The 25,861-nt window shown below is 38.7% G+C and overlaps 1 protein-coding gene across 3 annotated transcripts in view; it reads left to right on the forward strand.

Annotated features, from left to right (window-relative positions):
- Positions 1–3,173: 3,173 nt before the first annotated feature.
- Positions 3,174–25,861, forward strand: part of RAB3GAP2 (RAB3 GTPase activating non-catalytic protein subunit 2) — a 43,464-nt gene continuing 20,776 nt past the window's right edge. The window contains exons 1-11 of one of the 3 annotated variants that reach the window (XM_065679846.1): positions 3,174–3,336; positions 13,903–13,970; positions 17,046–17,169; positions 18,663–18,744; positions 20,806–20,853; positions 20,974–21,049; positions 21,182–21,283; positions 22,375–22,474; positions 23,691–23,789; positions 24,622–24,770; positions 25,752–25,831. In XM_065679846.1, the coding sequence (XP_065535918.1) occupies positions 3,228–3,336; positions 13,903–13,970; positions 17,046–17,169; positions 18,663–18,744; positions 20,806–20,853; positions 20,974–21,049; positions 21,182–21,283; positions 22,375–22,474; positions 23,691–23,789; positions 24,622–24,770; positions 25,752–25,831 (1,037 nt within the window). In that variant the 5' untranslated portion in view covers positions 3,174–3,227. The remainder of the gene's footprint in view (positions 3,337–13,902; positions 13,971–17,045; positions 17,170–18,662; positions 18,745–20,805; positions 20,854–20,973; positions 21,050–21,181; positions 21,284–22,374; positions 22,475–23,690; positions 23,790–24,621; positions 24,771–25,751; positions 25,832–25,861) is intronic. The other 2 variants (XM_065679848.1, XM_065679847.1) reach the window with 2 other exon arrangements.

The following is a 25,861-nucleotide window of genomic DNA, read 5'->3' on the forward strand; positions in this document are numbered from 1 at the left end:
AATCTGAATTTAGAAATTTATATAAAGATACAAATATGCACATTGATGTTCAGAGGTGACAAACCACTGTAAGTCAGAGTGACACTTTGGGAATCGTGGATATTTGGCATGAGACAGGCATCATTACTCAGGAATCTAAGGATGCAGTTCTATGATCAGTTGTGATTAGACAGCAGTGAAAGTCTTGGTATGAGCACCAATATTTGATTGAGAGTCTTCATATTCTCTCTGTTAACAGCTTTTATTGAACACTGATTATTTCTAGCTCCCTCCCTGCTAACCGCAGTACCTGAAAGCCACTTATGCATGGATTTGATAACGTGACTGTTTGCATCAGATTAACATTAAGGTATAAATGTGTCTGCTATAATTATTACTAGATTGCTGGTTTAATTTTCACTTACTACCAAAGACCAAATGCAGGGCTCTGTATAATCACATTCATTTATGCTAACTAGCATGCACGAACAACAGGTAGGGACCATCACTGATGGTGAAGAAAGCAGAGTTCTACTTGCAGGATCCCACAGATCTGTGGATTGACCCTAAGCAAATCACTTATTCTTTCATTACTTTCCTTTCCCCAAGTGAAAATCGCTAAAACCCATAATTACACGTTTCTGTAAACACCATTAAGGTCTCCAAATGACAGGACTGATGTAAATGCAAAGTATTGTTGTCACTGCAAATGTATTGCTAATTTTGGCTATTAAGCATTTATCTCAATTGCTTCAAGAACTTTGCTTAATGTTTATGACAGAGTTTTTTCAAAGCCTTTTTTCTTTTTTAATAGCCTCCCATATAAATATAATCAATATTTTTAAATTAGTAACTATTGAAGAAGGTATAACAAACATACAGAAGGTAATTCAGTAGCCGAAGTGATAATGTGAGTTCATCAGGGCTCAACCCTGCCTTGAAACAGTAATTCATCTGTTGAATTATTCATCACCTTATTTTATGCATTAATTGGTATCTTGGCAGCTTCATAACTTGACTTCTTGGTGCACAGCAAACCAGACAGGGATATGACAGTGTCTTACACTGCTCACCAGTCTCTAAACAAGGAAATTTTCATAATGTGATGGAAGCGTCACTAAAGAGTGACAAACCAGGCTGTGAATTTAACTGCTTGTATACACTTTATTTATTTACTTGGTATTACCAGTGACTGCATGTTACAGATCTAAAATGTCGTGAAATACTTTTCCCCACAGGCTTTACATGGTTAATTAGAGCTCTTCAAAGTCATTAGCCATTCCTTAATACCAGGTGCTTTAAATCTTTTCCACACTGTGACCTTATTTTTGAAGAACCACCGCCTCACTGGTACACAGCATGTAATTTTATGCCCATTCAGAAAAAACAGGATTCAAGCATTCTGGATTTAATAACCACAGGATTATTCATCTGCTCAAATTCAAGTCTAACCTGTCTATTGCCTAGGAAGCCACAGATTTTAAAAGTTAAAACAAAATGTCCCTGCTCTTACTAAAGGCAAAACTGCAGTTGGGTCATGGTGCAACAAAACAGAACAGCTGAAGACATGAAAAAGTTGTGAGGGTAAGTAAGAGCCAGTTTATCTGAAAATCTGACCAGAGATCCTCTGGAGTTTATACCCTGTTACAGTCTATGCCTTCAGATTCTAGTTTGGAATGAAACTTCTCTTAGCAAAAACATATTCAGCCTTAGAAGGTGTTTAAAGACCATCCAAAAAACACAGACCACAAACCAAACTGTCCAAATGACTGGGACTACTTGCTCAATCATTTCTGTTTTTAACTACTAAAGACACACACACATAGTTATCTAGCAAATAAAAGACACCTGTGTAAAAACAACCACCTGTATTTTATACCTTAGGAAGAGCCTGGTAAAGTAGGATCCATAAAAAGATATTGTGAAGTCCTGTGGACAGTGCAATTTGTTTCTTCAGGGCCCAGAAAACATCTCCATGTGTTCTTCTCGCATACATTTTTCCCTCTTTGCCCTAAAGGATGACTTCTGAACTGTGGTTCAGCTGTCAACACTATACGATGTCACTCCACAGCAAATCTCACTTCTCACAATCACTGCTGCCAGGAAGATGAACAGAAATTGTTGTCATTGAACTGAAGCATGAGCTCTCTATTTGCAAGAGCAATTAAGATTGAAATAAACCCTGTCTTCACTACCTGTTAAAGGTGTTGCCTGTTCAACACAGTAATACAGGTGTTTAGGGCTGTGTTGGTTCACTCTCGGGGAAGAATGGCTGGAAAGCTGCTCATGGAAAAGGACCTGGAGGTGCTGACTGATGGAGCTGAATATTAGCCACTTGTGCCCAGGCAGCCAAGAAGGCCAACAGCATCCTGTCCTGTATCAGACCCAGTGTGGCAGCAGGGCCAGGGCAGTGATTGTGTCCCTGTGCTGGGCACTGGTGAGGCTGCACCTTGAATCCTGTGTTCAGTTCTGGGCCCCTCACTACGAGAGAGACATTGAGGTGCTGGAGCAGGGCCAGAGAAGGGCAATGGAGCTGGTGCAGGGCCTGGAGCACAAGTGTGATGGGAACGGCTGAGGGACCTGGGGGTGTTTAAGCTGGAGAAGAGAAGGCTCATGAGGGACCGTATGGCTCCCTACAACTGCCGGACAGGAGGATGGACTGAGGTGGGGTCCATCTCTTCCCCCAAGTAACAAGGGATGGGACAAGAGGAAGTGGCCTCAAGCCATGTCAGGGGAAGTTTAGACTGGAGATTAGGAGCAGTTTCTTTCCCAAAGGGTGCTCAGGCATTGGAACAGGCAGGGCAGAGGTGGAGTCACCGTCCCTGGAAGTGTTCACACACTGTGCAGACGAGGCCCTCCGTGCCATGGGTTAGTGGTGGCCTTGGCAGTGCTGGGGTAATGGTTGCACTTGATGATCTTAAAGGTCTTTTCTCACCCAGCTGATTCGATGATTCAATGATTCTATGACCATCAGGCCTAGGTGATGAAATGGTATCTGCACCCAAGGTCCCCATACAGCAGCCGCCCGAGGGGCCGCACACGGACACGCAGGGCGCCATTCCCCTCACGAACAACGACACCAACAGCACCAACACCAACCGCCCACCACACACTGAACCTCCCTCCCCCGTTCTTCCCCCCGCCATCCCTCCGCTTCGCGCATGCGCCGTGCGCAGAGCCGCGCCTGAGGGAAGTCAGTGAGCGTTTCCGGGTTGGGTGGCACCGGTGTCGGTACTACCGGAATCACCATGGCGTGCGTCCTGGTTCCCTTCGGACACTTCCAGGACCTGGAGGCGGCTCGCGACTTCTTGTGCCCGCACCGCCGCCAGGGCAGCGCCGCGGCCGGCAAGGACAGCGGTGAGTCCTACCCCGCCGCTCCGCTTACAGCGCTCTGTGGCCTGCCCGGTGCTACAGCCGGGGCTGGACTCGCTCGTCTCCGCTCTCCTGTGTGTCATTATCCGCTGTGGGGTGTGCAGAGAGTAAGCGCAGGTAGCCGGGTGCTCAGCAGCGTTACTGGGGGATGGGGCTGTAAAGGGTGAGTGACCTCCTACAGGTGCCGTGTCTTCGCCGGCAAGTTCATGTTTTCCTGGTGTGTGTAAGTGTCAGGTGGTCAGCTGTTCTCGGTCCTTACCCTGTAGTATGTGAGTGAAGCTCTTTGGCCACACACCCCGTGTGCCACGAACTTCGACATGAAAGTTTGTGATTTCATCACTAAGTGCAGTTATTTGAAGGTGGTGTACTAAAGTTAACAGGCTTTGTACGTGCAGGGTTATCTAATAATGCCACGTTTGCTTAACGTATGCCGAAGATGTAGTTTGCCAGCTTACACTAAAAAGCAATAAAATCCTTTCTGTAGAAACTACAGTCTAAAGTTGTGGACCTGATTTCTGTTGTGTGAGGCAAGGCACACTGAAAGCTTCTCAACAAAGAAGAATGGCCAATAGATCCATGGCCAAGGAAGTGAAATGCTGGCCTGTATGTTGTCAGTCCTGTACTGTCTTAACTGTATTTGGCTGGTGTTTTGGCTTTCTGTTAATAGCATTGGAAGAAAGTGTTTGAAGAGGTTAATGAGGATGTTTGTAAAGTCCTCACTGCTGTAAACAGAGCTATGAGGGAAAGCAAAAAGTGCTTATTTAAAAAAGCTTAAAATGTCTGTGGGGAATTAAAAGAGGGAGAGATCATAGTGTAGGATGTGTAGGAAGGGACCTTTAAAATCCATCTAGTTTCAGCCCCCCACTATGGGCAGGGACACCTCACACTAGACGAGGTTGCTCCAAGCCCCTTCCAACCTGGGCTTGAACAACTGCATGATGGAACATCCATAACTTCTCTGGGCAGCTTGTTCCAGTTTCTCACCACCTTCACTGTAAAAAAATTCCTTTCTACTATTCAAATTAAGTTACCCACTTCCAGTTTAAAATTTTTGGTCCTTGTCCTGTGGTACAGGTCCTGGTAAAAAGGTGACACAACAATTGTGAAAAAGTTTTAAAAGTACAGTGTATGTTCAGCTAGTTAACTTTACCACTAAAACTTACGCATGCACATAGTTATACATTATCGTTACCTTGTTTTTGTTTCAAGATTAAATTTCATATACTTTATTGTTGAAATGCACTTGGAAGGAAATAATTGTGGCAGAATTTTACGCAGCCAGGATTCATTGTCCAAAACTTATGTTAGAAAACAGTTACGTACTGCTGCTACTACTGGTTGTTGTTTGGGTCTAATAATGCTCTGGAAAATGTATGCTCGTTCTATATGACTTTTCTTTTTGGTATCATCTGTATCTAAAGGAGTACCAGAAGAATCTGGAACCAGTGGGTTCCTGTTAGTGCCTCTCGAATACTGAAGATAAAACCAAAAGGTTATAATGAGTTTGTGCTTCTAAAAGCATGTCCTGAAAGAAATTTAAATGTGTCTCTTGAATTTGGTGGTAGATGTGAGTGAGGTTTGTGTGAGATAAGTTTTGGATATTTTTGTTGGAGTGTATTTAGCAAATGACAGCTGTAAAGAGAGAAAACATTTGGTGTGTGTAAAACCACAAAAATGATAGAAGCAAAGAAGATGCATGTTGCAAAATGTGTTCTTTCATTTTAATGGGTTGTTTCTATTCTAGTCTAGTTTTGTACTTGCTTGTCCAGTCATTGAGTGTCAGAATTGAGTATTTTTCAAAATATAGCACATTTAGATTATTTGAACTCTTTTGGATTTGTGCCTGTGATTTTTGATATCACAGTTGTTTTCATGGCTCAGGATAAATGAACATAAAGTGAGAGTTCCCAAAGTGAGTTTTATATAAGATTATAAGCAGTGATTTTGAAGCAGAAATCTTTGATGCATTCATCTTTGACAGTGAGAAACAGTTACGACTTGCAGAGGTATCTTAAGTTAGAAAGAAGTAAATTGTGGAGGTATCATAAGTTGGGAAAAAGTGTGTTCAACTGTGTGGAACAGGAGCCGCTGTTCCCATTAGGATTGTTTCTCCAAGTCTGCTTTGATGGTGCTTTGCTGCCTAACCCACCAGATAGCAAAGCTGCAGGGTTGTTCTGAAGCTCAGGTTGGGATAAAATGGTGTAGTTAGATCCTGCAGTTCCTGCTGTTCTCATGGACTTGTACCCAAACAGTGATTGCTCTGGTTGGAAATACTTAAATCAGCTTTTCATTCTCTTCCTTTATTTTTTTCACCTACATACTAATCCATTCATTTTTCTTAATATACAAGAGACTTGTTGCATGGCAGTCCATAATGACTCCCTTTTCTGTTTGGTGATTGTCATGTACCTTGACTTCTACATTGTTCACATGAAAGAACTCTTTGCTGTAAATAAAGTGTGAGAACATGTAATGAATCTCTGCTTTTGATGTTGTGAACCTAGGAAAGAAAAAAAAAAGTCTAAGCAAGTTATTTTTAGTTGGTTGTTTTCTTTATAAAGTGCATATTACATTTTTATAGGCCAAAGAGCCAAGGCAAATATTTTTAACCAAGTAAGATATAAATAAATTGATTTTATCAGAGAATTCTGTAATAAGCACTGTTCCATTGACAGAATGTACTGTAATATTTATGTATATGATATTTATGTAGTTGCATAAATATCACACATGTCAAAGTTCTAAGTATTTTCTATTTAAAACTGGAGAACTAGAACCTTTTATTTACTATTTTTCTTGTGTGTGTTTTTGTATGTTTTTTTATGTTCTGCTGCATTTGTATGGAAACTCTTTCACTACTGTATAAACTTCCTAGTTAAATGAAAGATGCTGTCTATCTTAGGAAAATAAATGTTTGTTAAATATTTTTAGTTAACAAAGCGTATTTCAATTCACAAATTAATGACTTTTTTTGAGACATAATTTAATGTTTTAGGTGCTGAGTAGAATTTTCAAAAGCTCCTGTCAGATTTTGGGTACCAAATGGTTTTCAAAAGGTGCCTTCAGGATCTTCAGTGTGTGGGATTTCAGTTTTTTATTATGAGCTGTAGGTTTGGGTTTTTATTTTTTCTTAGTTATAGATCAAATAAGTTTTTTTTTTTTTTCTGCTGTTTTAGCTTTGGCCATTTTTTCATTCTAAGCAAAATATTTTCTGTGAGTGTATTGGCCCCACTAAAATCTGAGATGATTCATGTGAGAGCATTTTTGTAGGTCCATTTTAAACAAAAACAATTTGTTTGCAAGCAGTATACATGTCTAAATCACCATGTGATACTGTAACTTTTATTAAAGTGTGAAAGTAGTTGTCTTTAGTATGAATAAAAAGCTGTGCTTCTCACCTAGTCATATTTGATATAGCAGCATATTTCATTTATGTATGGTAATTTAATCTAGGTTGTTAATTTCAAATTTAAATTGAAAATTATCAAAGTGCTACTTCTATTAAAAATACAGATACGAGTGAGTGTAAAAAACATTTTTTTTTTTATTCTAAAGGATCTTGATTATTACTCTTTTTTCCTTCCTTTATACAAGTAAACATTGAAATGCTTTCAGTGTTAGAAAAAGATAGTGGAAAGCATCATCTCAACTACAGCTTTATCCTTTTCTGTAGCCCAACAGTTTGTCTGGTTTGTGCAAAGGATGATTTTGGGTGGTAAACTGGGGAGAAAAAGGAAAGGTTTAACTTTAAACCTGGTGTAAAGTCATTTCTGCAGTTGCCAGCTTCCTGTTGGGTCAGGAAACACTGGAAGGAAGGGTTCGCATTGTTCTTGCTTCTGTTATGCACTCATGTCGTAAGATTGCTACTAATACAATGCTGAAGTGACTAAAGAAATGTTCACAAACGGTTTGAGGTCACCATTGATCTGCTGTGAAGCAAAATATAGCTGCATTTTTGTTGTGCATATTAGAATAAAAGGTGCTGGGGTGGATCTTGTCTCAGGTATCTTAAATTAAATATATTATGGAGTAAGCTGGCTAAAGATGCTTCATATGGAGTTCCTGTACTTATATTCTCTTAAAAAAAAAAAAAAGGGGGGGGGGGAGGGGTGTGGAAAAAATAATGCTAACAATGAGGCACAAATAATCTGTGGAGTGATATCTAAATGGCTTTGAAAACTTCTGTTTCAAATGTGTAAATACTGGGAATACAAAGTGTTTGCATTACATTTAATTTGCCAGCTTGCTGTGTTTTGGGATGTGTATTGGCTAGATCAGAAAACAACTGTAGCAGTTAATTTCATTATACAATTCTTTGTAAAGGTGTACACCTGAAGGAAAAAAAATCCGTCTTATTTGCAAAATGCAATAGAGCTTCACAGGCATAACAGAATTTTAGCTTTAAGAAATTAATGGATATTTAACTGGAAAGAGCAGAAAACTGAGCAATATATATAACATTTCCTATAACTTTATAGTTTGAGGAAGTTAACTACAATTTATTTAAAGTGATGTGTTCTTCCAGTAGACTCTGAGCTTGAACTGTGTGTTTTGAAACATTGATGACAGGAATTCAGTGGGCATAGCCAGTTAGGACTGCGGGTCCGAAGCTAAACTTTGGAGGTGTTAGGATGAAATAAAACAATCATTACTTTCCTGGTGTGCAGGTATTTTTAGTTTCCAAGTGTGTTTATCTCCTAGTACCTAAATGCAATGGATAATGAAAAAAAACCCAAACCCAAAAACTCAAACCCAAACTTGTTCTTTGGAGGTCCTGAGCGATGATACCTGCGTATGTGATAGTGAGCTGGCACAGCAAAAAGCTTTGAGATGCAGCTGCATCAGAATCAACCTCCTGGCTTGGAGGGTTGCTCAGGGCTATAAGGTGTCACTTCACTGCTTCTTTTTACAGTAGGAATGTTGGCTTCAGCCTCTTGGAGAAACTCTTTTCCAAACTCTAGCCCTGTTATGCTGGCAACATCCTGAAAGATGCTCTTCAGCCCAGTTCTTATAAACATCTTTGGACTTGTGCTTGCACACTTTGTTTTATCTGGATCAACTAATTTCATTCAGAAACACAGAAGGCCAGGCATGCTTTGTATTTCAGAGTTGCAAACAAGATTACAAAGAAAAGAAAAAGATGATAAAATCAAATTCTCTATTGCATTTAGCAACAGTTCTTAGCTATTTCTGTATCCCTGTTATTGAAGAATCTTCTGACAAGCTCTTAGGTATTACCTCTTTAATCAGCTTCTAACCTCCTGAAGGCATGATATACAGATAAGATTCCTTTATTTCAATTTTCATGTAAAATATCATAAAAACTATGCACTGTACCTGAATTGTGCTACATCTGTAATTGTTAATACATTCTGAGATATAGGAAAGACTAAATGACATGGTCTCAATGCGCATGACAGTGGTTTCAGAGTACTTTGTCGAAATTATCTTTGCACCTGAGTGTTTTGCTGCTTGAGCACCTCCTTTACTGGATAAACTTCCTTCTTTCTTTCTATAACTTCAGCTATTACGTGCACCTGAAAGAAAGCTGGAATGCTCTGTTTTGAACGCAGTCTGTTTCACTTGTTTCCTGTGCCATATAGCATCACAAAGTTGCTTGGTTGTTTCTTTTTTCCATATGGTGCATCAGACTTTGATTTTGGAGTTAACAGCTGTAAGCCATGGAGATCTGCAGCATTGCTTTAAAGACTCTCTGGATTATTTTTAATTTAGTCATCTTTTATTCTGTTGAAAGCAGTTGTGACCATCTAAAGGAAGAGAAATTGCTCAGGTGTTTCTTTTTCAGATCAGTGAGCTAAGTTTGAGTGTTGTCTTCTTTTTTCTGCTTATGGTTGTCTGAAGTGATGACACAAATATAAAACCAGTCTCAAAAGGGGCTTCCTAGTAATGCTGTTGAAACCTAATGTATTTGTCAGTCCCCGTGTTGGAGGAACTTTGGGAATAAATGGCTCATGATTACTGAATAGCAAGAACATTTTCAACTATTTCTATAATTCCTTGGCCTGAGAAGAAAAGAAACTGCTTCTAGTTCTTCAGTAATTCTGCAGTCAAATGGTATCAGAGTTGCAGTAAATATACAGAGAAAAAAAAAAAAACCAACCTGAAACTCTTGCACTTGAGTAATAGGGCAAAAAATAATTGCTTATTAATTTTATAAATTCTTATAGCATGGATGGGAAAAAAGCTGCAAGATCATAAACCAAACAAACATAGCCTTGCTTGTTTTAGACCTATATATTGATATAAGTAGGGGTAGTTTGACCTTTGTGGTTCAGTTTTCAACACATGCTCTCCCACTTTGCAAATATAGGCTTTTCTGGGCAAGCCCATGCCAAGCGTGTCCTTTGGTAACCTGCTGCATAGAGCTGGAACAGAAGCATGAGGGCAGGTAGGAAAGGCTGTTAGTGCCTGCCCCAGGTTATTGTGCTGCTCTGGAAGGGAGGATGCTGGCAGATTTCTATGCCCAGAGAAATATTTTGCAATTTGGGGAGGAAATCTTAGACTGGGTAAAAACATCTTTTATACTGAATTTGTTAAATGCCAGTTAGACCTCATTGATCTAGACCTGTTGCTAGCATTTCTCTCTCCTCTGTTCTTGTCTTCTAAAAACAACATGCTTATCAGAAGGATTTGGGTTTTTTGTGTATTAACTTTATGATAAATGTGCTTGAACTGAATTCTCTTATACATGAACACCAGTGCTGTACATGTGCAGCATTTAAAGCAGCATTTAAAGTTTCACATATGCTGATGATGGAATTTTAATGCAGTATACTTGAAATTAAAGAACTAAGTTGTTCTTGTAGATGCAGTAGATTAACTTTTATTTTTGCAAGCTCTGCAGTAACACACAATCTGGAATATTGCTGATGCCTTATCTAAGTAGTGAGACCTGTTTACCAGACATCTGCTGCTAGTCAGAGAGAGACGAATGGAAATATAGATTTGCACAGGGAAGTTTGATTTCCAATTAGTGGACTGGAAAAAATGAACACATTCCAAGTCAAGAACTGTTTTGGCCTTGTTTAGGTATTGGTTACTAGGTAATGTCTTGCATTCTACAGCTGCAAGTTCTGTAATGTTACTAAAGGAAATGATGGGGTATTTCTTAAAATCTTTATTGTAAAAAGAACTTGGATCCTGTGTCTTCTCTGGCTTGACCAGCCTTTCTAGGTGCTGGTGCATGGAAAAGTCTTTGCAGGCTGACAGCTTCTGCTGGCATTGCAGAAGCAGGTCGCAGTTCTAAAAGATCTCTGCAACTTTATCAGTGGGATTGTGCCTCACCATGACCTCATTTTTCCTATCATTTTTTTATTGATCTTGCTTCATCCAGGGAAGATGACAAGCAGGAAAATGTAGCTATTCACAAAGAGGCAGCAGGATTCTTCATGGCTGAAGGTTGATGTTGCATGTTCAGTCTCAGAATTGAAGTGGCTGAAGATTCTTGGGAAGGCTGGTCTGCTCTGTGCTGTAGAGAAGCCAGTGGCCCCAGTTGTTTTTTTGGATGTAGTTATGTTTCTGTCTGGACTGTGCCACACTATAGACATCCTTTCTTCATGAATTTTACAGTAAGAAGATTTTGTTGCCTTTTGAGGCAACGAAATGCAAACAGAAGTAGAATTTTGTTAGCTATCTTCAGCTAAACATCAAAGCTAGTTACGATTTTCTTCTTGTGGTTTGTATTCAGCAGTATTTGTCATAATTCTTCTATGTATTTTGTCCTGGGTTCAGCAGTAGCAGTCATTTTTCTCCTTTTTAGTAGCTGGTGCCGTGCTGTGTTTTTGACTTTCAGCCTGGGAACAGCGCTGATAACACCGACGTTTTTAGTTGCTGCTCAGTAATGTTTACTCTGACCAAGGACTTTGTGAGTCTCATGCTCTGCCATGGAGGAGGCGAAGCCAGGAGGAAGCAGAGACAGGACACCTGACCCAAACTAACCAAAGAGGTATTCCATACCAGAGCACGTCATGCCCACTATAGCAACTGGCGGCAGTTACCCAGAAGGGCTAGATCACTGCTCGGTCAGGCTGGGTGTCTGTCAGCAGGTGGTGAGCGGTCGTATTCTCTTCCCTTCTCATTTCTCTTTACCATTATTATTATTGGTGGTAGCAGTAGTGGTTTTGTGTTATGCCTTAGTTACTGGACTGCTCTTATCTCAACCCGTGGGAGTTACATTCTTTTGATTCTCCTCCCTAACCTTCCGGGAGCGGAGGGAGGAAGGAGGTGGGGAGTGGGGGGCAAACTGCGTGGCTGGCTGAGTTTAAACCACGACAATTTGCACACTGGAAAATTCTCAACCCGAATTACAAGATTAGAATGTGACCCTTGGAAGCTGGTTGCGCTTTGGATTATGCCTGAAATAACTGCAGTCAGATCTGTATTGATGACGATGCTGTAAAACTGACTCATCCAGTTTATAGATGGTGCAGACCTTTCCGTTTTAACACAGGTTACTCATGGAGTGGGCATTTTGTCTTCTACAGTCTCATGAAATACCTTCTCAACAGCATTGGTGGAAAATTTCTTTCTTAAGCTAATATTTTTTTGTCTTTATTAGCCATACACTAGTTTAAAAATCTGCCTAAACAGCCAGAATACAGATTTCTGTTGTACTGGATTTTGCCTTTCTTTGCTGGTAAAGGTACCAGAGTTTTTAGACCAAATAAAATTGGAGTGTTCCGGGTACAAACCTTCTTGTCCATACTGTTTGACCACCTAAAATGGCAGAATCTTACTTGCTTAAGACTAAATTGAAAATAATTGATATGGATAGGAAACAGGTCAAAGTAGCCATGACATAAGCTGATGAAAAACTTGAAAGAAGTCTTTGGAGAAATCTTGAAGTCTAAGTGATGCTTCAGATTTCATGCTAGTGCTTCTAGATGGAGGTCAGTGCATTGATTTCTTGAGGATCCCGATGATGGTCTTTGATAACTGTACATCTTCTGCTTCTAAATTGCTATGCAAAATTACCCTTTGCATAGAATAATTAAATCCACATCACAATTGGGATTTTTAGATGAAGGAATTTTAGATGTGTTCATACAATATATTCACTCTTTTAAGGCAACTAAGAAGTAGCCTCTCTCTGAATTTCAGTCTTCTCAGGTGTTTCAAGTATTTTGTAAGCCTGTGGTTTTTGAATGAGATAATTAAAACTGATCGGTGTCTCATTTATTTTCCTCTGTTGTCTTGCAAAGATGTGAATAGCCAAGGTCCTTGTGCTCATTTTACCCTTAGAGGCCACAGCTTCAACTTTTGCTTTGGCCGCTTTAGGAGTGTGGGTGAGATCTGCATTATCCTCAGAGGTTTTATTGTCACAGGTGAATTTCCACGTACTGTCATTCCCTGTTAAAATCATAGAATGGTTTGGGTTGGAAAGGACCTGAAGATCATCCAGTTCCAACCCCCCTGCCATGGGCAGGGACACCTTGCACTAGGCCATGTCACTGGAGGCTCTGTCCAACTTGTCCTTGGACACTGCCAGGGATGGAGCATTCACCACTTCTTTGGGCAGCCTGTGCCAGTACCTCCCTGTCCCCAAAGTAAAAAACTTCTTCCTTATATCTAACCTGAAATTCCTCTGTTCAGGTTTAAATGCGTCACCTCTTTGTCCTGTTGCTACAAGTCATTCTCTAGCATCCTTGTAGGCACCCTTCAGATATTGAAACTTACATTGCTACTGACTGATCCAGCAGTTGACTTAAACCAAACCAAAATTCACCACTGTGGAAAGGAATATATTTTACTTATGTACAGAAATACTGTTTCTCATGAAGTTGAGCATATGTTGTTCTTACGGTGTGTTAAAGATCATCTTACGCCACGTAGTGAAATACCTGGAGTCCTGACAGGAGCTACCCTGCTGTCCCCAGTCTTTCCCTCCGTAGCTGCCTAATCCATACAAGATGGGACTTTTGTTGCGTTTGGAGTAGTAATTAGATAAATGCAGCTAAAGCTCAAATTTAGCAGTGATGTCTGGGGTCTCTGCACCAACTGGAGAAAGCTTTTGTCAAGTGGACACAAGAGTTTCCCCCTGTTATGCCCTCACTCTTTGCTTGCTGTATTGAACTTGAAATATGTCTTGGCTCTCCCTCAATGTCTTTGAGAAACTGAGGAAAAACAAATTTGGTTGAATAATTTGTTCTAGAAAGCGGAGAGTCCCTGTTGAAGGATCAATGTTGTATTGCACCAGGGACTGTAAGGTGTTACTTAGCAAGGGCTTTAGATGCAGTCTCTTAGAGTTAATTTACAATTTGTCCTGTTTCCAAGTTGTTCTTAGGTTGCATCTTCTGGTATTACTTTTCAATAGTGTCAAAACTGGAAGTAAATGCAGAGAAGTAGGACAGCCATTTCTGCCACTTCATGCTTCTTTCTGTAGAGCTCATTTGGTAACTGCCATAAATGAACTTATTGTAGGGGAAATGAAAACAACCACCAGCAATCCTTTCTGATTGTGTTTTTCATTGCTTATGCTGTATCTCATGTGCTGTTTCACTCACGTGAAATGAAATCTTTCTTTGCTTAAAGCAGGCAAATCAACCAGCTGGGATGATGGTGGCTGGGGAGGCTGGGATGAAGCAGAATTACAAGAACCTGTAAGTACATACAGATGAGTTTTCATTGCTAAGTTGCCTATTCTAAAAGACTTCTCCTCTTGTTTGTGCTTTGGTTTTTTCTTCTATGTGGTTATCACTTGGACAAGAAGGATCTTGATCTGTGTTACAAATGTGACAGCTTATTTGTCCCTTGCTCCTGTAATTATTTCTCAATATAACTTGGATGGTACCTGTTGTGATATTTACTTATGTTCTTGTATTCTGTAGGGTTTGTCTCACTAGAGTATGCACACATCTTTCTGTGCTGCTGCAGCTGGGTTATCTTGTTTGTCCTGTAATTAGTCAGAGAAAGTAGGGCATGGCAGTGGAGTTACAATAATCTACTGTGAATTAATATAAATCAAAATCTCCTCAATCATGAACCACTGACACAAGCATCTTTCTGATGATCATGTAGTAATTCTTTTATGTTGTTATGTGGGGATGGTATTACTGGAGGGATTAAATTACAAATGTAGGATGGGGCAGCTCCTTCAAAGGGAGAAAAACATCCCTCTGCCCAACTAGCTCATCTAGGAATAACATTGCTAGTCTAGTAATTGTTGTTAAGGCTGAGACTTTTAGCTACCAGCTGCCTTACATAAGACGCTGGCAAAGCCGACTGTAGAAATCCTCTGCACCTGCATGAATCATCTGAACAGAATTGCTTGATTCATCCCTTGTTATTGCTGATGGGGTTTACTGAGGAATCTAGAGCTCGCCTTGCTAACAAAATGCTCTTACCTGCTGTCTTTGTATGCAGAAAGTATGCCGAAGGATATGGGCAGGATCCTCCTTACTACTTACTTCAGCAGGGAAAGAGATCTTTCAGCTGAGCTGACGAACAGTTTGAAACAAGCATGATGCCTCCCAGGAATGAATCACTGGTGCTGATGTCAGGGAATGACAAGTGTATAAAAACATAAATAGGATGGGAAATCAGCTCCACTGTAATTGCCATGACTGTGTTTCTTGGGCCACATCTTTGTTAGATGAGCTGTGATACTTGTAACTTCCTTAACGAGAAGAACAAATGCTCCGTTTGTTACTTATATTGTAATCTAATAGAACCAACAGGCTCTAAATGGAAATTGTCTTATTTTTCACTCTTTTTCTTTAAAATGTCAAACTGTTCTGCCAGGTAGTTCACTCCCTTCTTGCTAAGGATGTCCTGCATACATGTTTTCCTCCAAAGTTACTAGTGGTTTCAGGTCAAACTTCTAAGAAAGAAAGAAACTGTGATCCACAGCAAACAGGACTGTTTGTCCGTGGTTTGCATTGTAGTTAGTGCAAAATGCATCTTTTCTTGGAATTAGTCACTTGTCAAGTATCTGTTTCATGGAACAGAGCGACTTTTGCGAAGGCATTCTTTTCTTCCACAAGGTGTCTTTTTATATTAACTAGTTTGTTGGGATGATGATGTTAAAGTCACGTTTTAAATGCTGATTTTAATTTTTCTGTCTTTTGCCTTTTAAAGGAGTTTCTTTTGACAAGTGCAGTGCCTTTCCTGTTTTAACCCTTAGTTTATTTTTGTCACTAATATAAGATGGCCGTATTTGATGCCTTTAGATTTCAGGTTCTGTGTATATGCATACTTATGTTGAATTAAGACGTAATTGTAATTCCTTTTAATCTTGAAAAAAGCCTTTCATTTTCAATTCTTTTATCTCAGTTTGAAAATCATTACATTAAAATCCAGTACAAGGCTTTTCTTTGGGGTTTGGTTATGTGTTTTGGTATGATATATTTACCTCTGTCATGAGGAGTTAAAATTAACATGGGTGTCGCAGACAACTTCATCACCTGTTTGTGAAGACTTGACAAATGCCAGTAATCAGGAAAAAAAATGTTGCTATAGGACTTGGCGTCCAGCAGCAGACAAAAATGGCATGAAAACAGGTCGCCCTCTTGCACAAATCAATGGATAATGTGGACAAAGCAGAATGTTTGTGGTGTGCTAATGTAGAGCTTGTGATGGATATACAAGGTGTTCTTATGTGCACAAAGTGATCCATTTATGGTACAACCTTATGAAAAGAAAGAAACACAATGAATAGCTGATTAAGAGTATGATATACAAATTATTTCTACTTTTTTCATTTGGGAGTACATGTGTATATTTCCAAGTAGGTGTAACTTCATAACAACAGAATAAATTGCATGAATCAAAATGATCACATTGAATGTGTTGGGTTCTTTGTGCATAGCTGCTTTGGAATACTAGAGGATGCAGTAATATTTTGGAGAGCTAGGAGGAGGTAGGCTTGGGTAGGTGGCTGTGGAAATAGAGACTGGACAAGGGAAGATGTTTGTATTGCTGTGATCAGGGTAAGAGGATGGAGCTAAGAAAGCTGGAGTATCATCTCTGAGACACCTTTTAGCTGTCTGCTCAAAGTCTATTACCTACTTTCTTCCTTTGAATTATGGTTAACAGGAGCTACCTTTGTTTGTTCTGGAGTCAAACATTTGACACTGCTCCAAGGAGAAAAGATGCAATCTGTTTGCTTTTATACTTAGTGATGGTATCTAAATCTTAACTTATCCATCATTAAACCTTTAAAACTTGACACTAAACTTGACTTTCTTTTCTTTGTAAGTTCCTTCTTGTGAAAAGACGTATGATTCCTGTTGCACGTTACCATGAGGCTTTAGTGCGAATGCCAGCTTAGTTACATTCTTCCTATGTGCATATGCTTACTTAATGCTGGTCAGTGTATGAGCTTGGATAAATTATTCATTTTGGGTATGGATTATGATGAGAACAGCTAAAGAGATTCTCTCCAGTCTCTAATCCATAACAACAATGCTTTAAATTTTGTTTTTCTAATGTCTCTTTGGTGAAAGGAGAAGATTTTGAGGAGCAGAATTAGTGATGAGTATTTTGGGTTTTGTTTTGTAAATGCACAAACAGAATTAGTACAAGGTTGATGCATTTCTCTTGGCTTTTTGTGCAAGTTCTAGTGACTGGAAAAGTAACAGTCCATTCAGTGCTGGTACTGAGGGCAAGCGAAACTGTTGTCATGAATCTTCCAAGTTCTTCTGTGTTTAGAAACTCTTGTATACATTTACCTATAGGAAGAAGAGGAATCTAATTCCAAGAACCAGAGAAATTACTGGCTTCAGGATTGTGTGTTGTCCTTGTCACCAACAAATGACCTGATGGTAATAGCTAATGAACAGAAGGCAGTCTTTTTAGTATGTAAGTATACATGCTACTAAGTGTATATGCTAGTACATCTAGTACATCTAATAGCAATCAGGACAAGATTTGTTTCTCCCCCATCCACTTACACCCTCAAGGCATACCTTCAATAATTTTGGAGTGTTTTATAGTATACATCATGCATTTTTTAGGTACTGCTTTGGAAGTAAGTTGTTTCAGTTTTACTTCCTAGCTGTATTTTGATTGGAGAAAACTTTTATCGTGTATAGTTAATATATGCTCTAACTACTCAGTTGTTTTGAGATGCTCCGAGACATTTACATCAGTTGCTCTCAATAAGAAAACCCAAATGTTTGTATTAATTTTACCCATTAAGAAATATTTGACCTTATTTTTCTTTTCATTTTGAAGAAACAAAAGAGCTAACTGAGCCAGTGGCACTTGGAGGAGGGATATTGAGGTGGATTGGTTTTGAGATTCCTATCTTCGATAGAAAATTATTCTTTGTCTTGGATAATGGGAAGGTTTCTATTTTACTCTCAAGTAGGGCTCTTGGAACTTTTAAAGGTACCCTTAGTGTTATGAACACTGATAAGCCAGCTGCTGTCTACATATGTGCTGGGGTATTGGTGGTGTTAACAGCTGTAGTTGCTGGCACGTGAACATGAAGAAGTAAAACCTCCTGCTATGGGGCATATTACACTATTTGAAAACAAAAACAGGCACTTGAAGCTCAGTTGCATAATGAGGTAGATTGTATTGAGTTGTCATGCTGCATTTGGCATTCCCTGCATTCCCTTGTGTGTTCCAAACCTGATAGAGATTAGTTGCTGATTTTTCACAAAGAGTGGAAAGGTAACAGTACTCTTCAGAAAGTTCTGGATCAGAAGTATGGAGTTGATTTATCTTGCCAAGATCTCACTTGCTGGAGACTTGCTTCTGCTCAACGGTGCAGTAGCAACTGTACCACGCAGTTGCAGAAGTGTCCCTGTGTCTCAGGTTTTAGGTGTCAGACAAATGGCACACAATGCTAACTTTCTTTATTTGGCATCTGGGAGTTGATTCAACAAATGTCAGCTGTAATAGCACCCTGTGCATAACAAACTGTAGTGTTTTCTAACCTTGAATATGATGTGATGATTAAATATTGTCAGATTTAATGTAGGATTCTGATATCCTTCTTGGCAGTTAAAATTAGAATTTCCTCTTCATTTAAGCTCATCTTCAGTAATCTTCCCAGAATAAGCGTGCCCTTCCATAGTGCTTTCCTTCTAAGGATCCCTGTTTTGTAAATTGATTTTTTAAAATTTGTTAAAGTAGATATTACTGTATAAATCTTATTAAAAACCAGTAATTTCAGAATTGTAATCATGCATTATCCCATGTCGTCAAGGTTTATGACAAGGTACTTAGCTAAGTGTGGTGGGTGTATTGTACATCCATTGTACAGAAGGGAAGGATTAGGATAGAACTACATTTGTGAGATGCAAAGCAGTTTTTACAGATGGTATCTTTATTTTTAATGGCAGCTAAATGGAAGCACAGTGACAAGGGGAAGGAGGAGATGCAGTATGCTGTTGGCTGGAGTGGCTCTCTGAATGTTGAAGAAGGGTAGGTGTTGAAATACAGCTGTGATAATAATATCATTTCCACGTTTAATAATTAGAAGTATATCCTTTTTACTTGTAGGGTTGTGGAATTTGGGGTTTTTTTCTTCTTACATCTGAATGCATTAATTGTCTTTTGCATTTTAATGTTGAAAACAGAAGTGACCTGGGTGATCAGAAACATTGTCTGCAAAAGTCACTCTTCATGTATAGTGTTATACCTCAGGACAAGTTCATATAAATAAAGAGAGGTCCTCTCTCTGCAAGTGAGTGTATTTACATGTAATTTAGACATCTGAAGAGATCTGGGTTGTAATACTGTTTATAAGTTCCTGTACTAGGAGGGGAAAAAAAAAAGTACCCTTCTGAAAAAAGATCTACTTTTAAAGTAGGGATTAAATTTTGTTAGGGGATGTTGCAACTGGAAACATATGAAGTTGTTTTATCAATACTCCCTTTCATTTTTGAAATCTCAAGCAAATATAACATCTCTCTGATCCACAAATAGTTTTGGGCTCTAAGTCATTTAGGGACTTGAAAAATTTGCTTTGGTCATACATTTGGTATTTATACAACATTTCTGCTCTCTGTGTCTTCAAATAATCAGACAGATGCTTTCCACAAATCTCCCATGTGGAAGATGATTTTGCATCTTGTTATTAAGTTTGCAGCCTTGAGTTGCTGTCTGCCTTTCCACATGCTTCTTATTGGCTTCAACCTTCTGTTACACTGCAGGAGGTGTTGACTTAATCAGTTTCTCTCCAATCTGTAAAGCTCATAACCTAACTGCTAGTGCCACACATTTAAACTGGCCTATGTGCATCTCTTTTTTTTTTCACTGAAATTATTCTGTCATCTTTTATTAAAAAAAGGAAAAGAAGTTCTGTTTGGCTGTTTGGAATTTTCTTTCTTACTACTGTTACAGCCCAAGAGACATGCTGTTATACAGAACAGGAAGCTTTCTTTAATGGGCATGTTTGTATTCACTACACCTTGATTTAAGGTTTGCAAGGGTTTACTGTAGGTGAAGGTTCTATATCTGTCGAAGTATGGTAATATGGTAAATAATAAATTGCTATCAGATTGTCAAAAGACATGAGTTTTTTATTGCCAGTTGCCTTCAGCTGATAATGTTTTGTGGTGGCCAAGCTTTGCTATTGGAAGATGAGATTCCACTGAGATATTCAGCGCTGCTTTGAAGTTGTAACTGAACTGTAGTTGATCTCAAGCTTGCATTTAGGAAGCCTTTTTTCTGTAATTGTCTAGCTGATAATTTAATCACTCCTTGGGGAATGGAGGTGACCTGAAATGCAAATAATCAACAGTACTGCGGGCAGTTATGCTTTAAGTTCTGTTTGGGATGTCATCTTGAATTTATATGCTCTTTCATAAAACCTTTGTACTGCTTTTGTTTCCCCAGACACTATAAAACTTTGTCTCATGGTAACAGTTCAATAAGTTCTGACTGGAGATATTGGGGCTTGCTCATCTGCTTGCCTTCTGCATGGTTTGCTTGCCATGCAGTGAGCATGCTCACCTATTGTGTGAACTGAGAAGACCATGTTAGCCCTTCGAATTCCCTTAAATTGGTGAAATGCAATTGGTCTAAAATCTACCTTATTGCATAATGTAATTCAAAAGTTTATTTTGATAACTATGGTTCAGTTCTTTGTTTTGGGGGTTGTTTGTTTGGTTGGTTGGGGTTTTTTTAGTGGTTGTTCTCTGTATCTCATTATAGATCAGGAAAAAAATATTTACTTTTTGATACCTGAAATTTAACTTGCATATTTACTCAAGAGTACTGGCAGAATATTCAGTCTGTGAATGATGAAAGACAACGCTAGCAAGGTGTAATAAACACTTCTGTAATCTACTTGGATAATCTTGAACTTGTGATTGAAAATTACTTGAAAAAGGTTTTTTGGTTTTTAGTATCAATTTTATATATTGTGTGCTTAATTAATATACTCTTAAAATGTTTAAAATGCTGAGTTAGTAAAATCTCTTGTAAGCAAAATTTCACAACTGGAGAAAAAAAGATACTTAATGGTTTTATCTTTTTTAGTGAATGCGTGAGTAGTGTATTGTGTATCCCACTGGCAAGTCAGAAGAGGTAAGGATTGATATTCTTATGTATATGCATTATTGGTCCCCTTACGTTGGTTCCAGTTTTAAATGCTTACAGCTTGGAGCAGGATTTGTTTGTAACTTGTAGTGTGTCTTTGTGCAACAGGAGTTCCACAGGCCGTCCAGACTGGACCTGCATTGTGGTTGGCTTCACCTCTGGCTATGTTAGGTTTTACACTGAGGTATGTTTCACAAGCCAAGCTATTGTAAGACTCTTCTATTCCTATAAAACTTCTGTTTCTGCAGGTAGTGCTTCTTGGCTTACATAAGAAAAGGGGCACAAATGTTCATGCTTATTATTCTTTCTCTTCCAGAGTGGAGTTCTGCTTCTTGCTCAGCTGTTAAATGAAGATCCTGTCCTACAGCTTAAGTGCAGAACCTATGAAATACCCAGGCATCCTGGTGTCACAGAACAGGTTTTGTCACATTATTTCAAAAGTGAAGTGGCAGTGTTATGGGGTATGGAAGGGAGTCTTCTCTGTGAATCCTCTATGTCCTTTACCAGTTTTTTGATGGGATAGACAGTTCCTTAGAACAAGAGATTCTGGATTTCTTGTTCTAGAATTATAATTTGTGTAATTTGAGGATTCCAAATTGATTTTTTTGTTTTTGGAGTATTTAGTTAGATTTGTACCATTTTACTCTGTCATAACCTGCAAGGCAAGGCTTCATTCATTTCCTATTTTTTCATTTATGTGCACAAAGCATGATAATATGTTGATGAAAGGAGAAAATGCAGCTGGACAAGTGCCAAGAGCTAGATGTACTCATTCATAAGGTCTTAATTATTTCACAGAGAAGACAGCTGCAAATTAAAACAATCATTATAGGAGATAGTTGTAGCAACCTGCCTGTCATTATGAATATTTCCTGCAGAGAAGGCTCTTGCTAAGCTCAAGCTCTTTAGTAGGAAAGCAGCTTGCTTTGCTCTTGGCTGAGTTGGCATGCTTTATGCAGAAAACTAATGAAGTTACAGATCCCCAAGTTTGCTTTATACAAATGCGCATGTGATTTAACATGATGTTTTTGAATCAGTTTTGAAATTCAGAAGCATTAAGGAATATGGGTCTTGAATTTATATCACCAAATTAGCATTTATGTGCCCATGTGGTAATTCAGGCACTAAAAAATCCAGTCTCAGAATTTGGCTTATAAAACCTTGACACTTACGTTCTAGATAAACTTGTGACTCTGTGGCCTTCACAGGCTGCTGTAACTTTTTTGTTTTCTCTGTAAGCCATAAAATAAATTAAGCAAAAATTAAAGTTATTGAAAGAAGATAAAAATATAATATGTGCCTATACTTACATATTAGATGGTTTTAATACTGAATTTCTGTGGTATTGCCTTAGTCCGTTGCCTGTGGCTTGTTAGATATTAACTTGCTGGATGTAATTCTCATCTTTTTGTAGTTAATAGTATAAAAAGCTGGAAAAGAAGCTGTTACAACAGTAATAGTGATTTTTTTTCTAATTTTTTTTCTGCCTTCTTTCATTTTCTTCCGTAGAATGAAGAACTTAGTATCTTGTACCCAGCAGCAATTGTGACAATTGATGGTTTCAGCCTCTTTCAGTCTCTTCGTGCATGTCGCAATCAGGTTGCAAAAGGTATGTTTAAGAGGAAATGTTAATTTCTGACTCTGTTAATAGAAATTTACATTACATGAAAATTACTTAAATTTGTTAAATATCAAACCAAGGTGGAATTTGGATCTTCCTTGTTTGTTCATCAATATATAGACACCTACTGCATAGAAGGAAACTTCTTCCTCTCCAGAAAATGTGCTCAGGGTTATGCATGATGAAGTTCTGCTTTTCTGGAAACAGTTAAACACCCGCCTGCTGATTGGAAGTCATGAATGAATTCGTTATTTTGCTTTGCTTGCATGCAGAGCTTTTGCTTTAACTGTTAAACTGTCTTTATCTCAACCCACAGATTGTCTCATTTTTATTCTTCCAATTCTCTGCTCTGTCTCACTGGGAGGGAGTGAGCAAGCAGCTCTATAGTGCTTACCTGCTTACTGGGGTTAACCCACCAGCATACTGCTAAGGTGCTTTTTACCATGTCAGGGTGCTGATTTTGCTGTCAGTGAAATGCTTTTCTTGACAGTAAGGACTTTTCAGCAAGTGATAATGCTGTGATCATAATGTTGGTAATGATCACTGCTCTTTGTATTAATGTGGAAGACCTTTTGATACCTGGTTTGATTGTGTAGCCTTTGATCCTGGTTTTTTTTAGTATAGTGCTGGTTTATACTCTAATTTGGAAGCAGGGCTGGTTTCCTGGGGTTAGAGGAGAGTCCTGTAACAGCACTGTGTGGTAGGTTGTATAAGCATGCTGCCGTTACAGTTCTGCAAGATAAAACATAAATAGGTGGAGAGTTTCAGCTTTCCCTTAATTTTTGCCACGGTTCTTACTTCACATTGTTACAGATCTAGTGCATGAGCTGACTTTGTGAGTATTTTTGCACAGGAGTGTCCACTTAAACATGCCCAAACCACAGAGATAAATTGTGGTGGCATTTTAAAATTGGACAGAATATTAAACCATAAATTACGAGTAAAATAAAGCTCTCTGCAGGCACAAGACATAAATGTGATGGAATATCATTTGCAGTTTTATTCAGTTAATTGTTTAAAATATTTTAATTTCATTAAGGTAAGTATTTTAAAAGGCTATTTTAGTTCAGCTGTTTAAATGTGTATTAATTTAAAACTAGGTTATTTTGTGGCTTAAGATTCCATCATTTCCCCCCCTCTATTATGCTATTCCTTTATCTTTGACTCAGTAGGAATTTTTCTGTGTTTTATCAACTTTTGTCAGCTGCAGCATCTGGCAATGAGAATGTTCAGCCTCCACCATTAGCTTATAAGAAATGGGGTTTGCAAGATGTGGATACAATTGTTGACCATGCTAGTATTGGTAAGCATTTCTGTTTAATTTCAACTATTTGGCTTAAATAAAACTGAATGCTTCCGTGTTTTAAATTTGGGGTGAGAGCTCTTAGTGGTACTGGTTGGATAGAAATAAATAGTGGGAGAAGGCTGTTGTAGTGAATGATCTCATTAACCATCATCAGACATATTTTACTTTCTCTTCAAATCTGACTGAGCCTCCCCTACCCACTTGAGGGGAGAAAGTTACAGCTGTAGCTGTCTTGTCCTCTCCTGTTTGGCAGGGAACAGCCAAGGGAGACTAGATCAGGTGCAGTTATTCCCATTATGGTCAGGTTAAAGGTCTGTCTGCAGGCAGGTTCAGGCTGGTATGGGTCTTTCCACAGTCCAGCACATCAGGAAAGTAAAAGTTGGGATTGTTCCTCTCCAAAAAGGACAAACTGAATTCTAGGCTCTCAAAGACTTCTCCTGCTTAGGAATTTGCAGAAGCCCAGGTTCTTGTCAGACAGGCAGGTCTAAGGGACAGTAAGCTTCATTCTTTCTTCTCCCCTTTCCAGGTAAGATGTCAGGAGGGAGTTAACAAGGCAGGTGAAGTGAATTTGGTAGTTGTGTTTTTGATGCTGACCTCAACTGACTTTTTATCTCTTCTAAACAAACTAACTATGCTTTATAATTAACCTAAATACATCAGGTTATTTCTGCTGTATCCTTTGGAATTCCTGTGGTTAAAGCTGCAGCTCCTCCCTCCCCCCTGAACGTTTGCTAGTCAGTCAAGAAGGCAGGAATATATTTAGGCTTCTAGAGCAATTGCATGCCTTTATTCTGAAAGTATAAGACATTCACTTTAATGTTTTTGTTAGGCATCATGACACTGTCTCCTTTTGATCAAATGAAGACTGCCTCCAATATAGGTGGATATAATGCAGCTATAAAAAACAGCCCACCTGCTATATCTCAGTATGTTACTGTTGGATCCAATCCTTTCACTGGTTTCTTTTTTGCCCTGGAGGTATGTACTACAAAGCTGACTTGCTGAAACTTTGAATGATTAATCAGGCTCTTTTCCATATGGGTAGTTCTGAAGTATTCTTATGTTAATTTTTTGCTGACCAGTATCAGCATAGAAGATCTTCTTGATCTTCCGAAACTGGAATGATCTGGAGTGGATGTGATAGTAACATCTATCACAGGTTCCTGCTAATGAGAAATTTTATTTTCTATCTTAAAATGAATGTGATAGTTAAATATTTTTTTATTTCATTTGTTAATTTATTGCTGATTAAGTAATGTAAGGTTTCTGCAAAATTATGTTGAAGTTGTGAGAACATTCCTCTTACGGATGTTTGGAGTCCTTTGATCATGTACGCACATGGCCTGAGTATTCTGCGGTGATTTTATGTAGTGGAACTACTACTTGTAGAAGAAAACTGCAACTTAGGCTTAACAATACTTGCAGCACACTTAGTCATCTTGTATTGTCTTGGAGGAGAAGGATGGCAATGTAGCTCTGTCTTGCACAATCAAACCCTACGTGTGTGCTGTCCTTACCAGGATTGAAAGTTGATTGAAAATGCCAGAATCACAACTTTGATTTTGTACTTGCTTTTCCAATATGTTTATGAAAAAACTGCCTACATTGATGTTTGCAAGGATGCCAAAGCCATCCACCAGCTAACTCTCCATGATAAATCATACACAGGGATTTTTTAACTTCTGTTGCAGACAAACATACCAGTGACTTGCAGGAGGATTTTGAAATGGTAAAGAGATGTCAGAATGGCTTTTCTGGGGGCAGTGAATTAAAATTTTGCAGTCTTAAAGCTATACTTTCTGAGCTGAAAGTCCATAGGAGGCCTGAAAAACTATTCTGCAGTTGAGTTCAGTGTAAGAACTATTTCTTGGCTTTCTGAATACTTTGTTCCTTTATTTCAGGGTAGCTCACATCTGACTGTTTCTTGTCTTTCTGAACACTTTTTTTCTTTTCTTTCAGGGTACCTCACAGCCACTGTTGTCTCATGTTGCCTTAGCAGTTGCAAGTAAACTGACTTCAGCACTATTTAATGCTGCCAGGTAATAAAATAATTACGTATTTTTGTTGTA

Source organism: Lathamus discolor, chromosome 5 (assembly GCF_037157495.1).
Source record: "Lathamus discolor isolate bLatDis1 chromosome 5, bLatDis1.hap1, whole genome shotgun sequence".
In the NCBI taxonomy this organism is placed as follows: domain Eukaryota; kingdom Metazoa; phylum Chordata; class Aves; order Psittaciformes; family Psittacidae; genus Lathamus; species Lathamus discolor.